A 16,277-nucleotide genomic window follows, 5' to 3' on the forward strand; every position below is an offset into this window, starting at 1 on the left:
AAAATGGTGGTCTTAATTTTCTCGATTTTCCCACTTTAAAAAAACACATTCAAGATAAATTGGTTAAAGCATCTCTATGTGGAACACCATCCCTTTCCATGGTTTATCTAAAATTGGTGGCTTGAACTTTTTCCTTCTATGTAACTATAACATTGACAAAATCCCTATAAAACTGTCTGGCTTTCATCGCCATGCTTTCTTGTCATGGACTTTCATTTATGAACACAGTTTAAAATTCAAATCCACTTCCTACTGGCCCAAGATTTATCACACATTTATGTTTCACCTGTACCAATATTGTGACTGACGGGAGGTGTGATGATGTTTTTCCAAATGTACACCTACTCGCGGCTCTTGTTATTAAGCTCTATCATTTTTTTTCTGACATCTCTGGAGGTATAGCATGAGGTCAGTGAACACGATCAGCTTCAAAACAAACCGTTGATAAATGTGAATCCATTCTATTAGTCTGTTCAGGCCTGAGACAACATTTGCTGATGCATGAGTAAAATATCAGATGAAATCATCAGTTTAGAGACCGCTGGAATTGTGATTTACTCACGCATATAAAAAAGTAAACATAGATCACGTTCAACTATAAATTTGATACTTTGTGTGGAACCAACTCTCACACCTGTTAACAAAAGTGTGCAACACATTGTTTGCACATGTCCTTGCATCATTGTTTGTCAATCTTATCTCAGTGACCCATTGATATGGTTCCCGAGAGTCATCCTGTCCTTCCAGCGAACTGTAAAACACAGAACTTGTGCCTACGTGAGACAACTCAGAGAAACTAAATGAAGCCCGACTGTTGACTTCTTAACATTCACCTCAAAAAATCTGGAGGCAAGTTCAAACTCACCAGCTGTGAATAGAAATATGCATGAACCTGCAACTCTTGCGAAAGAAAGGAATATTGTTTGAACATAAATACACAGAGGAGCAAAAATAATGTGGTTTGGACAGAAGGAGCAAACTTACAGCAGAAAGCTTGATTAGTGGTTCCTAATTCTTCTCATGAAGCCCACCTACATCACATTTATTTCATTTCACATTTTTATGTAGACTATTACAAACCCAAGGCATTCATAGCTTTTTACCCAAACAGGAGGCATCACCTGGAACTCTCTTCGGATCAATGTCACATTCACATACAGGTTGAGCTGAATAAGAAAATGCAAGGCTGATAAAAATGACATCTGATAATGTTGATCAAACACAATAAGAGTGATCAAAGCGATGCACACTGCAATTGCGGATTGCAGTCTGACGGGAATACACTTATTGTACAATCGACTCCAGAAAGTTCAGCCTTTTAATTGTTTTCACCAACAACCTATTTCTGTGAATGCATATCTGCATCAGCAGTCTTTTGACTTTTTGTTATGGCGATCATTCAGCGTTTATGGATTCAAGATGACTGAACTCAGTTCTCCTGAACAAATATCTAAGAGGGATATGAAAGCATCACATCTGTTCTTGAACAAGCCTTCCTGATTACACCGAGCACCACACAAGCCTGAACCTGGAATGGAATTCTTTTTTAAGCTTACCTCCAGAAAAGCTAAACATTGCTTAATCCTATAAAATCGGAATACAGTCTGCGGTCGTTACCTACAAATGGAAACAAGCTGCCAGACAAAAGCTTGGCCTCTCTGTTTTATTGCGCAATTGTCAAACTGCTCATTTTGTGAGGAATAAAAAATGCTTTGCTGCCACCAAGTGGGGGACCTTGTTAAGATCAGTCTTGGTGTAAAAAATCTGCTTACAAAGCCAGAAGTGAAACCTTCAGTTTATATTAAATATAAAGAACAACATTCCACTACTTTATTTTCAATTCAGATTTTCTTTGCAAATCCTTCTGATCTTCTCCAAACATTTTACATGGCACACAATGTCCTGTTTAGGGCACTTGTTCATTTGAAAATATCCTCAATTAAATCAAGATCAGTGGTTAATTTACGTTATAAGTTTCAGCATGAGGATTTCCAGCACTATGCAGATCCACTTCAGACCAGCAGCACGTCCTGATGATCCCAATTCTTTTACTAAAGGCAGCAGATTCCAGGAGCGATACTGGCCCAGAGTAGGCATCCACAGGGAGCAGTTATAGGGCTGCTTTAGGTTTCCTTTCTTCACATGTATCAAACTCAAGATATTATAAAGTCCATGCTTGTCCTTATCCTGTGTTGTGTTGCATGAGTCCGTTAGGTTTGCCTCTCCTTGAAACCAGTGGACCACCCCGCCTGGGAAAACGCCTTGAAATGAGCATCCAGCATGAGATGCGTTCATGAAATGGATCACATTTCCAGGGCACCCTGTAAAAGTGGAGACATTTCACATGGGTAAAAGGAGACAATAATGAGACAAACACAGCACCTCTGTTAAATTAACTTACCTTGCACTTCAATGGTAGTCTTGTTAAATTTGATTCCCTGAGCAGAGTGGAGTTTGCAGATGTATTCCCCCATATCGATCGGCTTAAAGTTGATGAGAGTGAGAGTGAGACTGTGATGGGAAATGTCTTCCTTTGTGGTTTTACATTCAAGCTCAGGCTTAGCTTGGTCACGTTCGTACATGCACAGAGTGTCGTTTTTCCCCAGCCAGGAAAACTGCCTGATGTCCAACTTCTGTGATGAGCTGACATCACATGTCAGTGTGACATTCTGTCCACAGTGTGCTGGCAGCTGGGGCATGGTCTGTATCTGTACACCATGACAATCTGACAGAGAGAAAGATAACAAGGTTTTAGCAGCTTCCACAGTTATATCACTCATACCTTCAAGTTGCATTGCTTATTTATGGTCTTCATATTCAGTGTCAACGCTTCACTGACAGCGTGTGAAATGATGATTATCAGCCATTCCTATAGTCAAGAATGCACAGCCCACAAAATCTTATAAGGTCAACCTAACTCCAAAACCTCAAACTGAATTGGAATATGAGGTTTTCATAAACATCCACAGTATCTCATCCACATTAATGCAAGACAAGGAATTATGTGCAAATCACTCATTAGAAAACGCATCACGAATTATCGATTAATGTGATCAGAGACCCTCATTTAGATTTATGTTCCAGTGTTGTGTTGAAGTCTGTTTCCCATTCTTTGTAACTTGCAGTTTATGGTCAGAAGGAGCCAAACTCACCAATGGAGAACTGACTTCAAGACAAAACCAGGTGAACACAGGTCAAATACATGAAGAATGACACAGAAGTAAATCACCTGTAGTATCGGTTTTGATATTATTTTTGGTAGTTAAAACTGCATCCGTGCATATTTTTAATCATTGTATAGAACCTTATGTGGTAAATGACCTCTCGAGGGCCGCATCCCGCACTCTGGGGGTCACTGATATATGTGAGTAGCGTGAAAAAGCTTGAAGTTTTCATCCGAATTGAAGTTGATGTTGATTACGGGCAAAAATGTTGCTGTTGTTCAACATTAAAGCTTCAACTTCCTCACCAAAGGTTACACTGATTTTCCCATTAGTGCATGACATAGCCGAGGCTGCCTGATGCGAACACAGGCAATGAAACAATCTGTTTCCATCTGAAGCCTCAAGCTCACCAATTATTGTGCAAGCAGCTTTCTAAATCCAAGCAATACTAGAAGTTTAATAATGACAACTGGGATCAGGTGCATTACTCCTCTCCCTAATAAAACTCATTTCACAACCTTAATACTATGCATGCCTCTGCATATCGAGTGTAGCTACTAATCCAACACAGTGAAAGCTGTTGAGGCAAACCCAACACTGCAAAAGTGCGAGCGATCAATGAGGCAAGGAATCTGTGCAGCGTTTTATGTGTACGTTAGTGTGATAACTTTATCTAAAGATGTATCATAGGCATCAACTGTGCATGTTATTTTGCTCCGTTTGACGGTCTCACACAGACATACATGAGAGGAAGAATCCAGAGGTCAAACTTTTGTGTCATAGATGCATGAAAAATGATTTACTTGAATGAAAAGATAAAATAAGTTGTTTTCTCTTAGTTTTTTTTCTTTTATGTCATATCACCATTGATTGCACAGTTCCAGGCTTACCTACAGTTGTTAAGGTGTCACAGCTTTTTTGTTTTTATGTAAAACCGAGAAATTGGTTAGTGAGTTTCTTTTACAGGCGGAGGCATGATGTTTGAAAAGCCGTTTCTGTTTCGCTCTCTTTCTTGTTTTTAAGTTAAGTTTATCTAATCCAATGCTTCATGTCACAACATGATGAGTCACTGAGCGTCTGCTGAGTGTCTGTTCTCAGCAGGATGTTTGTCATGTCAGACAAGTCATGACAGAATATACAGATTTCACTTGAACACACTTAAACGTCCCCTGTAATTAGCTTGACACTTCAGTCAGAACAGATAGTTACCAAATGTACAAATACATGTTTCTTACAAATGTGGCATCCTTTAAAAGTGAAATAAACTTCTCAGTGGTACACAATATAATGCTGAGAAGCTTTAAAAAAACAAAAAACATAATCCACCACACAAATGTCCTTACTTTTGTGTGCAGTCACATGACAACATTAAAAACATACCTTAAATTTAAACTTAAACCCTGACTAGATTAAAGCTTTAAGCAGTAGCTTTGAATGTATTTAACACTAAGGAGAACTATCAGAGTGGTTCCGAAAGTGTATTGCCTTTACAACCTAAAGTGATGTAGAGAATTAGAGGGTTTACCAGAAACCCAAGAAACTGACTGAGAAATCAATATGAGACTTGAGAGATGCAACGTCTCAAAGATCTCCACGTTGCATTTCTTCTTGTTTTTTTTTTGTTGTTTGAATCGTGAAGACATTTACCACAATTATTTGTTGCTAAAAATACATTAAAAAAACAAACAAAACAACACACCTTGCTTTATACATTTCCATCTCATCGAAACTGCTCTCAGTAAAAGAAAATCTTTTCATGCTCGCCACACACACAACAAAGACTCACCAGCCACCCCAACTGCAGAAGTGAGCCAGAAAATGGAAACCCAGGTAAAAACACGAGGCGTCCTCACAGCAGAGGAGAAACTCGTCGCTTTGATCTGTATTAAAATCAATATTCATCACATCAGACGAGACAGATAAAAGCCGAACACAGAGCCCTGCTGTACTCAGAGTAAGAAAGTTTGTCTATACCCACCATGGTGCTCTCCTGAAGACGCACACTTAGTGAACGTCTTTCATCCAGGCTGGATTTCTGTGCGGCTGAAGTCGACTTCATTTCATGTGTTGAAGCTGAAGAGGACGCATTGTATAGAGGATCATCTAGAAGCTCATCTGCTGCATGCTAAAGGGAACTTCAGATGAGGGCGGTGAAGTATCAGGTTTACAATCCAACGTGAGACGACATGCCCAGGAATGGATGAGTGCTTATGAACTGCAGCAGAGGGAGAGATTCATTTCTGAGATCCTACAAAAAACGCTCCCAATATACCGTTTTGGTATATATTTCTTGACTTTCTTCACAGTGAAATGTATAGAATTATATTTTTGCAAAGGTTATTGCTTTTCTTGTTCATAAATATGTTAATGAGTTTTCACTTTTCTTCTCTTCTTCTTTCATCCAAAAATAAGCATGTTTCCTCCATTTCTATCCCTTAATAAGATGATCATTCCCAACTGGCAGCTTTATTTCTTGTCTTGTAATTGTGTAAACAACTGTGTACGTATATAGTGAGCTGTTTGTACACAAACACAGAGTTAAGATCAGTATGTTGCATTACCTGGTGTTTCATAGTTGCCTAAATTTGGAATTAGAACACGGTTAAACAGTTTATTGTCTAGTTTCCAGAAATTATGATAAGTCTTACGCTGTGTTGACAAATTCTTTATTCCAGCATCAGTAAACATAAGGCTGTGTTGATCTCCGGGATCATTGAGGAAGACTACTCAAAAACAAGACTGACATAAATATCAACATATCAGACAAAATAAGGAGAAATGATATTTGGGCCTGTCAGAGTGGTGATTTAAGAAAAGTGAACAACTTAACAGCTGCATCCATTCATCCATCCACATTCTATACCTGGCTTAAAGAAGTTTGGTTCTGGGCCTAGTCCGCATGCCAGGTAACATGGGGGTAATCTCCTGTCCCTTACACTGTGAACAACACGCTCAAATCTATGGCCGATTCAACAATTAAACAAACTCACAAGTCTTTGGATTGTGCGAGGCAGCCGAAATCCACAGAGAAAATTCCCATGTGGACCCAGATAGAACATGCAAACTTCACAGAGAAAGGCCAATGTCCAAATTGGACGTAATGGCTACATATATTAGCAATATATTAAGTGACCATCTGAGTATTTTTTGTGTAAAACTTTATTGGACACTGAATCAAAACTGCGAAACATCTCCTCTCCGGAGAGCACAGACATAAAGGTGTGATAATACCTGGAGGCGGAGCTGGGAAGTCCGGGGGTTTCAGGCTGACTCAAGACCTGATCCTACCAGGAGAGGGGATCAGCTTGGACTTGTTCAGATCACTCAGGGGTATTTGTGTGTAGATGAAGGTTGCGGAGCTGTCGAAACTCACCCTGACAACAAGAAAAACAAACATTGATGGTTGTAATGAAATGAAAAATAAGAAAAGAAAGCTGAATTCTAAATCTCCCTGCGCATGCATATGTATGAGTCTCCTCCGCACAGCTATTCCATTTTACACCTATAAATAAAACGTATTTTGTCTGTCACAGTCACAGTTATATTGGATTTTTCAATTCTCTCATGGTGCATTCATGAGTAGCCGAGACTTGGGAAAAGTCCCGAGCAGGAAAAATGCCTCTGAGCGCAGTCACATGGGAGATTATGTATGGGAAAATAGGAGGTTTGAAAGAGGACTGTTGCATTTACAAGTACTGCTGCTTTCTTGTCTTAATTTCAAGTCTTTTTTGGAGCTATGAAGAAGAAAATATTAAAGATCTGCCCACAATAATCATCCCTCAAGTATGCATAGTAACAGGTTCATATGGGCCAACAATAAGGGCAATTATTTTCTCCAAAAAGTGAAAGGATCAACATGTACGTTAAACGGTGATGTGTGAGGGGTTGGCACGGTGTACTGAGGATACCTGTCGGACAAGTGAGGAATTACTGTGTCACTAAAAACAGAGTGTGAGTGAAATTACCAAACATGATGTGAAACAAAAAAAACAGATGACGGCAATCAAAAACCTGAACGGTTTTATTGATTCTGAGCGCAGCGTTATTGCCAAATCTGTTCAACTGAAGCAAAATCAATCAGAGAGAATTACGTACAACAAGACTGGAGAGGAGGAAGTCCAATGAGCTGGTTAGTGCTGAACCTCTAAGAAAAGTCATTTTTTGATCTGTTTGCGTTCAAATCTGCAAAAAGAACACTTCTGTACACTGGAGTGGTCTGCAAACTGATGGAAGAAAGAGCCTTAAAGAGATTTATATCCTTTCTGCAGTGCCCAACATGAAGCCTGAACAAAAACAAGTGCAGTCTAATGACCCCTGAGTCTTTTCTTCCCTTCAAACTTTATCTCTACAGTCTCATTCTTACCTGACAAGCCTGAATAGAAAAGTATATTTTCAGACCCCACTATTTTATTGCCACTTATTTGTTGTTTGTGCGGAATATTTTGCTCCATGCTGCTTCAACTTCCCTTGATATGTCTTCCTCTCATCTTTGAGATCAAACTGTGTGAGATGGCAGACAAACATTGCTGAAGACTTCAGGCCTGTCCACTGTGACTTACTCAAGGATTGCCTTGAAGAACTTTTCTCACTCTTCTCTCCAAACTGTTCGGGACAAACGCGACACACCCTGAGGGCTAAGCCTCCTTCTTAATAGGATGTAAAACCTGAGCGTTTCTCATCACACACTAATTCGCTTGTGGTGGTAATAGCCTCCAAACAGTGCTGCACTGCAGGGATGCAGAGACGCCTGCCAGATTTATAAAAGGATGTACTGGAGAGTTGCTTTACTGCGTCTCCAAAATGCCTCTAAAGTTCTCCTTTGCACAATGAATTGAAATGAATATTTGGATTTTAAGAAAAAAATAAAATCCAGCACAATTGAAGGAGTGTGCTTATGGAAACCGCCAAGAAAGGCACCTGAAAATAAAAAAGCATTATATTTATTGTTTTTAAGAATTGAGAAAATGACATCAAGTCTGTATCTTTAGAGGTAAATAGACATTTATAGTGTTTTATTATGTTGCTTGAATAATGTTCAATGTTCAGGCCATTCGCTGAATATATCCAATCTGTGGGGGAGAATTGACAAAAATATGCAGACTGGAGGCTTTTTACCAAAATTAATCTGGAGAGAATCACCATGGTAAATTAGACTTTTTAAAATTTATTAGTTTTTTCATAGATTTTGTGAAAAGTGCATTTCATCAGACTATTTTAGAATTCAGTATGATTTCTTTACATTAAAACAAGGTCAAATTATTCTCACTTAATGCAATTAAAACCAAATTGAGATCAAATGGCACTCATGTGTCCAAGGCGTGATGTTAGTATAACAATATTATTATTTCTATCAAGAAACCAGCACTAAGTTCAGTGTTATGCTTCGTATGTACGAGAGCATTGAGACAAAACTCCCCTGTGACCTCGAGTCCTTCAAACATTGACTCAACTTCCATACAACTTGAAATGATCTTTATGAGAAGAGTCGGCTCTCACTCAGTGACAGATGCATCTGTTTTCATTGTGTGTGTGCATGTGTGTGTATCTGCAGTGTGCAGATGACAATGTTACTTTTCACCAACTGTTGTAAACAAGTTGCACACATTTTGAATCATAATCACATTGAGTCATTTTTTAAAAAAAAAGTTTTTTAAATCAAGCTATCGTCCATGTGTGGATGGACACAACTCATTCACAGAGGAGAAAACTCTGCTGTATAGATTTATCAAACCCCTGAAGATGCTGAATCATGTGGTAGTTTCATAAATATTTTATTGGAAACAACATCCACGGAAATTCGGACCTTAATGGATCCGACTCTTGATGGAACAGTTTAAGTGACCATTAAGACTATAACTCTGTTTACCTTCGGTTATGTTAATGGGAGATTTCAGCCATGTATGGCTTTGTGAAGGAAGAGAAGTGTTTGTGAGCGCACACGTAATTGCCGAGGGTCCCAAGTCGAGGGGTTGTCTTTCTCTTTCTGTGTTTTTAGGATTCATGTTGTCACCGCTTTTGTATTCCAACATCTGATGCCGGCATTCCTCGTTCCTGATATCCCAGTGCTATTATTTCACATCGTGTCTCGATGAACTTTACTTCCTTTCGTCTGTCTGCCGCCCTTATGTCACATATGTGTCTTGTTTTCCTCCTGACCTTTATAGTGTGCTCCCCTGTTCCTCCCTCATGTTGACTCGCCTGAGTGTTCCAGCTGATTCATGCTTTCCTCTTCTTGTGTAGTAAGTCTGTGTCTGGCTTTGTTATGCCAGTCTGTCTACTGTTGTACCGCCAACTCTACCACATGTACTTCCAGTCTCCCCACCTGTAAGCCCATTTATTTTTTTTCACATTTCTGTGTTCAGTTGCTGACGGTTTCAGTTTTCACATTTATTTTTTGTATTTTGCACGTTTCCTGATTCTCTGAGAAATAACACACTGACTCACTGACTAAAGAGCAGAGTTCAAGCTGAAATTCCTCAGCAGAAAAACTCGCACAAGGGAGGATATTGTGAGGCGCCATCTGCTGTGATCAAGACGTTTACAATTTACTTGAATTGCTGTTGAATTATCAACGAATGGTAAAACTATGGGAAAGACATCAAATCCAGAAAAAGAAAGTTAAATCAACCAGGAGAGGTCAAATCGAAGGAGCAACACTGACATCAATAACAACAAGATGTATTCTATTTTTTCAATGTTAAAATTATGAAGAAAAAATCCTTAAGAATGAATGGATGGGTGGGTGGATGGATGGATGGATGGGTGGGTGGATGGATGGATGGATGGGTGGGTGGATGGTTGAATACCCCACTTATTTAAAAAAATAGGATCTGTTCTCAAAAAATGAAGAGGATAAGTCACTCCTTTTAATTTGTGAGAACAAACTAATAAAAAAAAAGAAAATCTAATTTCCTAACCTCTCAATTTACCAGCCCTCACCCCACCTATAAATAACTGTGCTGGGGATTGGCTCCACAAAGTTGAATAAAGCGGATACAGAAGATGGATGGACGTTTATAAATAACTTAACGTGGTTTGGGCGCTGTGCTGCTCAGATGCATGCAGTCATGAACATGTAAACTCTTACACATTATGTGGGTGAAAAGAAACATGTTTGTACTGTTTATTCAAAACAAAATGGAGGATGATCTCATCCAAAGTCCCAGTAGTAAAGATTTGCCAAACTTTGACAGTTAATGGCTCAACTTGTATATGCCAAACGACCAGTTAAAAAATTTATTAAAAGGAATAATGGATGCGTACACACTTGAGATGGGGCGCAGTTTAGTTTTTTATCTTGAAGTCCCCAGAGAGCCAAGGGATGAACAGCGAATGTTAAGTGTAACTGTAGAAGGCGTAAAAAGCCCCCAAAAGAGTCTGATAATTGTGTTTTTTTCTTTCAGACATCTAAGAGATGAACGGTGGAGAAGCGAGGATGTTTGCTCCATAGTACTTCCGTTATTTGTCTTGCAGCTTCATTAAGTGAAGCTCAAGGAAAAAAAAAAGAAAGAAAGAAAGTTATGTGGGCCGACTGCCTTGTTGAGGAGCCAGTGCCTGTTTTTTTTCTCTCCCACACATTTTCTGAAGGAAGCACATGTACTAGAGAGGGATTTTGAGTGGGTTTCATTTATATTCTGCATTTTTCCATTTTCATTGTTCCCAGGTGTATATTTCCAAGTCAAATGCAAATACAGAGTTTAGTTTAAAACCGATATTTCAAGATGTCTTTTGTCCTTGGGCATCTGCCTCTGCGAGTCTTTAGCAAAGCAGAGGGAACTGCAAACCAAACAGTGGGAGGGAGAGAGGAGCGGCAAGTGGAAGTGGATACACAGGAGACAAGCAGACTCACTGAGCGAACAAGAAATGAGAGAAGCTGCACTCAGTAGGTCAACGAAAGAATGAATACATGTGCATAATGCAGTGGTGTAGCGGTCAGCGTGACACAGGAAAAGGAGAGGAGAGCGCTGAACATAAACACCAACATGGACGCCGCAGAAGACAAAATAATTCACAACCAGAGGAAAAGATGAGAAAAAAAGCAAAATAGGAAGAGAAACATGTTTCAAAGTGTGAAAGTGATCCCAGAGGGTTGCTGCTAGCGGGAGTGTCCTCACTTTAACTCTCTGCTTATCCCACATTCCAGTGCAATCAAGTGCCAGCAATGTGAATATAATTTAATGACAGCTGGTTATTTATGGGATTGTAAGAGAGAGAGAACCCCCCCCCCCCCCAAAAAAACCCCAATAAGCAGGACAAGACAGAGAACAGAGAAACAAGTTGGTATCAAACATCAGGCTAATCCACTCTCTGCATACTTGATGACTGCTTGAGGCACAGATCACAAACTTCCAGCTTCATAGTGTGAGATTCTGCTGGAAGGTTCAGAAACAGGGGAGAGAGTCTGAATGTTAGGTGACATCTAATAGTAACTGTGACTGTAAAGAGAGAGAGGAAATGAGAAGCCTTGGTCTTCTAACAGTCTAAACTTATAGTAGCTGAACTAGAAAATGGTCCTGTGCGACTCAATCAGCACCAAATTTAAGATTTATCAAATAGGAAGGGTTGAAGTCTGATATGTGGTTCGACATGAAAGCAGGAGAAGCTCTGCCTCTCGCTCTATCTTTAGAATTTCTATGAACCTCCAGTAAGCAGCACTCAGAACAAACTGTTCTGATTCAGTAACGTGAAATAATGGAGCCTGGTGGCTTCAAGTTTTATAGGTTAGAGGAAAGCTCTTTATTTTATCCGAGATTGTAGAGGAATCAAATGAACAGGAAAAAAATGTAATGTAAATACAAATAAGTGTAATTTCAATGTTGCGTACTCCAGAGCATAAGCTTAAAGTGGTAAAAGATCCTTAAAAAATCCTTAAAATCAATCTTTAAAAAAACGTCCAAATGCCCAACATGGTATTACTTAATGGGGTTTATAGTAAAAAAAAACACACACCAATGACATGAGATGGTCATTTAAGCATAATTTAATCTAGTTTGGCCAGAGAGAGACAGATCATTATTTTGCTCGGAAATTCAGTGATTAGCAGGCTGGTGGTCCCTTTCCTCTTCCAAAGGGCCTGGCCTTTCAAATAGATCAAAATTACAGTCACATGGAAACCTTCTGTAAGGCCAGAGCGCAACGGGGGTAGACCTGCATTTGTTATGTTAACTCACAGATGTTGGGAGAGTGCTTTCAAATAGTTTCCCACTGCTAACATGCTATAGAATCTATAGAATGTGATAGAATCTATAGTATGTTAGCTGAAACTCAAGGATCTATAATACAGATCCTTGAGTTTCAGATCAGCATTATCACTCCATTCCAAAAAACTTGAGACTGGAAGATGGTCCAAATGTTTTCTTCTCCATTCAATCTGACACTGATCTGTGGTTTGGTCAAGAAAACAATGCAGGGGGAATTGCAGGTATGAAAGTTCTGTTTCATGTTGTCTCTGTAGACGACACTACTTTTGTTCTCTTCTGCAGTTTTTTGGTGTCTCACAGAAACTGTTAAGAAGTATTGCTTCAGATGTGAGCTTGATAAAACCAGAAACGAAAATGCAGTTCACCGTTATTCATAGAGATATTAGCATTTGTATTTGCAATAGCTGCTACAAAGGTAATAACATGGTGATTCAGGTATGCTCTTTGTGGGTAACATATAATGTAATGTGTTCACATTTGTCTGAGTATTCCATTATTTTTTAGACTTGTGAATTGAATTTTAAATATTTTTTGGTGTGAACTTAAAAAAAAGAAAATCTCTTGGTAATGGTAATGAATATAAACATTTGAATTAGGGATCTATTTTTGTCAGAGCATTTCATTATTTTCAGATCAATTTCATGAATGAATCACAGAGAAGAGTTCAAATACTGGGCAGGCCTTCCTGTGTGGAGTTTGCGTGTTCTCCTCATGTGTGCGTGGGTTTCCTCCAGGCACGCTGCTTTCCTCACCACAGTCCAAAAACATGCATGTGAATAGAATTGGTTACCATAAATTGTCCCAAGGTCTGACTGTGAATGTGTGTGATTGTCTGTCCCTCTATGGTTGTATTGTGATGAACTCTTGATCCTGTCCTCACCTATATTTGGCTGCATGTATTTGGCTCAATCACCCCGTGATCCTGCATAGGATAAAACAGCATAGAAGACAGATGGGTGGATGATGTAGATTCAGATTTAATGTTTCTCACATTTTCGTTGAAGGCTGTTGGAGTTGTCATTTCAGAATGAATGAATGTGATCTTACCACTGATGAATTTTAAATTTCACTCGGGTTTATAATGTCAGCAGAGTCAGTCTTGCTGGGCTTCGAGCCAAGAGACAGTATAGCAGCAACAAACACAGGCAAGACAGTAAAAGCGGTCACCATGGTAACAGGCGAAGCTGCGGAGTGCTGTCCATGAGGCCAGAGCGAAGATGTGGCCCCGGACAAATTTTCTTCAGTCATTTTTTAGTATTGAAAAATATATTTTATAGCCAAATCAGATGGAGAAATGATGAAAGACTAAATGACTGGAAATATATAAGTTGTTGCTATGAAATCAGATGACTCATTTGACCATATATTTAATTTTTTTAATATTGTCCTGTCTTTCTCCCTCTTTCATATCAGTGTTTTTGGAATTATTATTACGCAATCATATTCTAGATTTAGTTCTATACTGTTCTTTTTGACAAGCTATGTTATACTATACTGTTTCATTCTGTTTTATGTTATTATGTGCTAGATTATTATGATCCATGCTGATTTATACTGGTTTTGATGGTGTTTATACTGATGGTGATGCTCAAAAGAACACAACCAGCACGCAGTGTTTTTCCTTTCTTTAATTTTTAAACCAACATTTGTTGTGTTTTTGTGCTGGCATGCTGGCAGTGACAATAATGAAGGCATTTAAATAATGATTCACCAGCTAAAGCAGCACCAGGGCGGCACAGAACTGCATAGAGTTCATGCAGATCTCTGCCGTTTGTGTCAGTATTCAGATTTCAACTCACAATGTATGACCCGACATGTTGGAGGTGGTCATATCTCTTTTATAGGCTGACAAACATGTGCTTTAACCATGGAAATGAAAAGGAAGTTGGGATTGATGCATCCTGATCGCCAGGTGTCGCTGTTGAGCTGCTGTCGTTGCAGCTCGGAGCTGTCCTTGGTGCTGAAACGGCGCATTTCTGCCTTGGTGCTGAAGGGAACGAGGGAACAAATATTGCATGCCAGTTTGAGCTGTGCATAGGAGAATGAAAATATGAAATTACACCTGATATCATCAACGTTCCATCAGCAGGGAACAGAAAAGTCTACAAAAGAAATAAGCATTTTGTTCACCGACTCAGACTGAAGGAATTATTTTTATTTTAGCTTTCATACGGGATCAATTTCAGCGCGATCAATTCTGTTAAAAAAAGAAAGAAAAAAAAAGCATTTTCTTCCTTAAGTTGTCCTGATGACTACTGCAAAATATATTTACTTTCACCATTTTTATCTCCTGCCTTCTTTTCACATTATTGAAAATTGCGTTTTGCACACTCCTTTGTCATGCCAAAAATGTTCTAGCTTTTCTTGGTGTTGTGCCCAACCCCACAATATTTTAAACATGCATCATTTTCTTTTAGTCTGCCCACATATATTGACTCCTACCATAGTGGTCAGTGCAAGGTCATCTCAGTAGGTTGTTTTCTTTTCTACAGATACACTTTACAATGCATTTCTCTCTGTGCAGTGCACCCATTGGACAACTCACCATGTGTTTTTTTTTCAATAATGTTGAATAATACACTTATTTTAGCATCACGTTATCTCACATATGGGAGCACCGGTGAGAACCCCATTCATATAATTCTTCACTGAGAAAACACCCTACTTTGCACTTTGGTGTGTTATTTTTTATCACCATAATGCTGCTTACAGTCCTCTAGCCCACCCTAATACAACACTATCTCACAGGGCATTTTGTTCATTTAAAAGCACTTTATCATGTTTTCTCACTTGTGGGGGTACATTAGGGGGCACAATCCCATTTTCTTCCACAAAAAGAGCACCCACGAGGGTACTTCTTTCCAGATTATTACACATGGAGGCACTCTGCACAACACTCTCTTTCGGTTTAAACATAACAGAAGCATGGGATACTCATCTTTGGTGTGTTTCTTCTTTGTTTCACTTGTTTAAATGTGGTTTATGGGCCTATTTTACTGTCTGGGCAAAAGTGAATAAACCTTATATTGATTTCTTTTGTTTCTGTTCATATGACTTAAATAATTGATTTTATCAATCAAATAAACAAAAACTAAAAGACAGACACATAGCATTGAGTCTGGTGGCTATTTATAATGCCTCTGTTGTATAGTCTTGACTGGAGTTTTGTTTGTGTGGATTACAGTAACAATATTCTGCACTGTTTTGGGACATTTTAATGTTGAATGACATAATTTCCAGCAGCCCTTTCAGTCATTCATTTTCTTAATGAATAATCCAATGTCAACAATCTTGTTTTGAAGAATCCTGATTGTATGGCACTGGTGTTCTGAGACATAATGTTTCTGCTCAATCAACGAATTGTACTTCTGAACTAACTGCATAAAGATAATTTAAACTTTTTCAAATTAAAAAGTGGCATGATGTAAATAGTCACAGCTGCTCAGGCTATTCCATCGTGGCTCTTTAGATGGCGCTCTCAGTAAGCGAGCCACAGCTGAGGAGGCTGTGTGATAAGTGCAGAGTCAGAGCTTCATGCACTCAGAGGTTTTCAATGAACTCAACAGTCTTGTCTCACATTGCGCTCCGTGCGTCGGGATTTCCAGGTCATTTGCCGGCTTTAAAGACACAATCACAACTTATTTAAGGACACGCACACAGTCGTTTTCCTTTATTCTTAATCGCCTCTATCGGGAGGAGGACTGTCTTCTGTGAAAGGTCCGCAGGACGCACCTGCAGCTTTTAAGGCTGAAGTTATCCACAGAAAACCTCGCGCATCAGTGCGACTGAGAAGTTGCGTGTGTGTGTGTGGACGCGCTCGCCGTCAGTCCGCGCACCTCCGGTCGAAAGTCATGCCTGACACGCGGACTCGTACGATGTTGAGCAGACCCGGAGCTTCATGCATGTTTGGAAA

The 16,277-nt window shown here is 39.2% G+C and overlaps 1 protein-coding gene across 2 annotated transcripts; it reads right to left on the minus strand.

The window, feature by feature from the left end:
- Nucleotides 1-1,649: 1,649 nt before the first annotated feature.
- On the minus strand, nt 1,650-5,347 carry LOC308125085 (uncharacterized protein). 2 transcript variants are annotated; one of them, XM_080488584.1, is made up of 5 exons: nt 5,143-5,273; nt 4,951-5,044; nt 2,581-2,725; nt 2,402-2,483; nt 1,650-2,321 (listed from the first exon to the last, which is right to left on the minus strand). In XM_080488584.1, the coding sequence occupies exons 1-5, from the start codon at nt 5,221-5,223 to the stop codon at nt 2,304-2,306; spliced, it is 420 nt and encodes a 139-aa protein (XP_080344710.1). In that variant the 5' UTR covers nt 5,224-5,273; the 3' UTR covers nt 1,650-2,303. The 2 variants fall into 2 exon arrangements, with proteins under 2 accessions (XP_080344710.1, XP_080344709.1); XM_080488583.1 differs by having other exon boundaries at nt 2,402-2,725; nt 5,143-5,347.
- Nucleotides 5,348-16,277: the final 10,930 nt, after the last annotated feature.

The sequence above is a fragment of the Lipophrys pholis genome (assembly GCF_963383615.2).
Source record: "Lipophrys pholis genome assembly, chromosome: 19".
Taxonomy (NCBI): Eukaryota; Metazoa; Chordata; class Actinopteri; order Blenniiformes; family Blenniidae; genus Lipophrys; species Lipophrys pholis.

Bases quoted from the DNA above. Each gene is read 5' to 3' on its own strand.
- LOC308125085 (XM_080488583.1), bottom strand. From the start codon at position 5,223: ATGAAGTCGACTTCAGCCGCACAGAAATCCAGCCTGGATGAAAGACGT. The intron at 5,045-5,142 runs GTGGGTATAGAC...ATTTTAATACAG, and splicing joins GTCTTCAGGAGAGCACCATG to ATCAAAGCGACGAGTTTCTC. The intron at 2,322-2,401 runs GTAAGTTAATTT...CCACTTTTACAG, and splicing joins GACTACCATTGAAGTGCAAG to GGTGCCCTGGAAATGTGATC.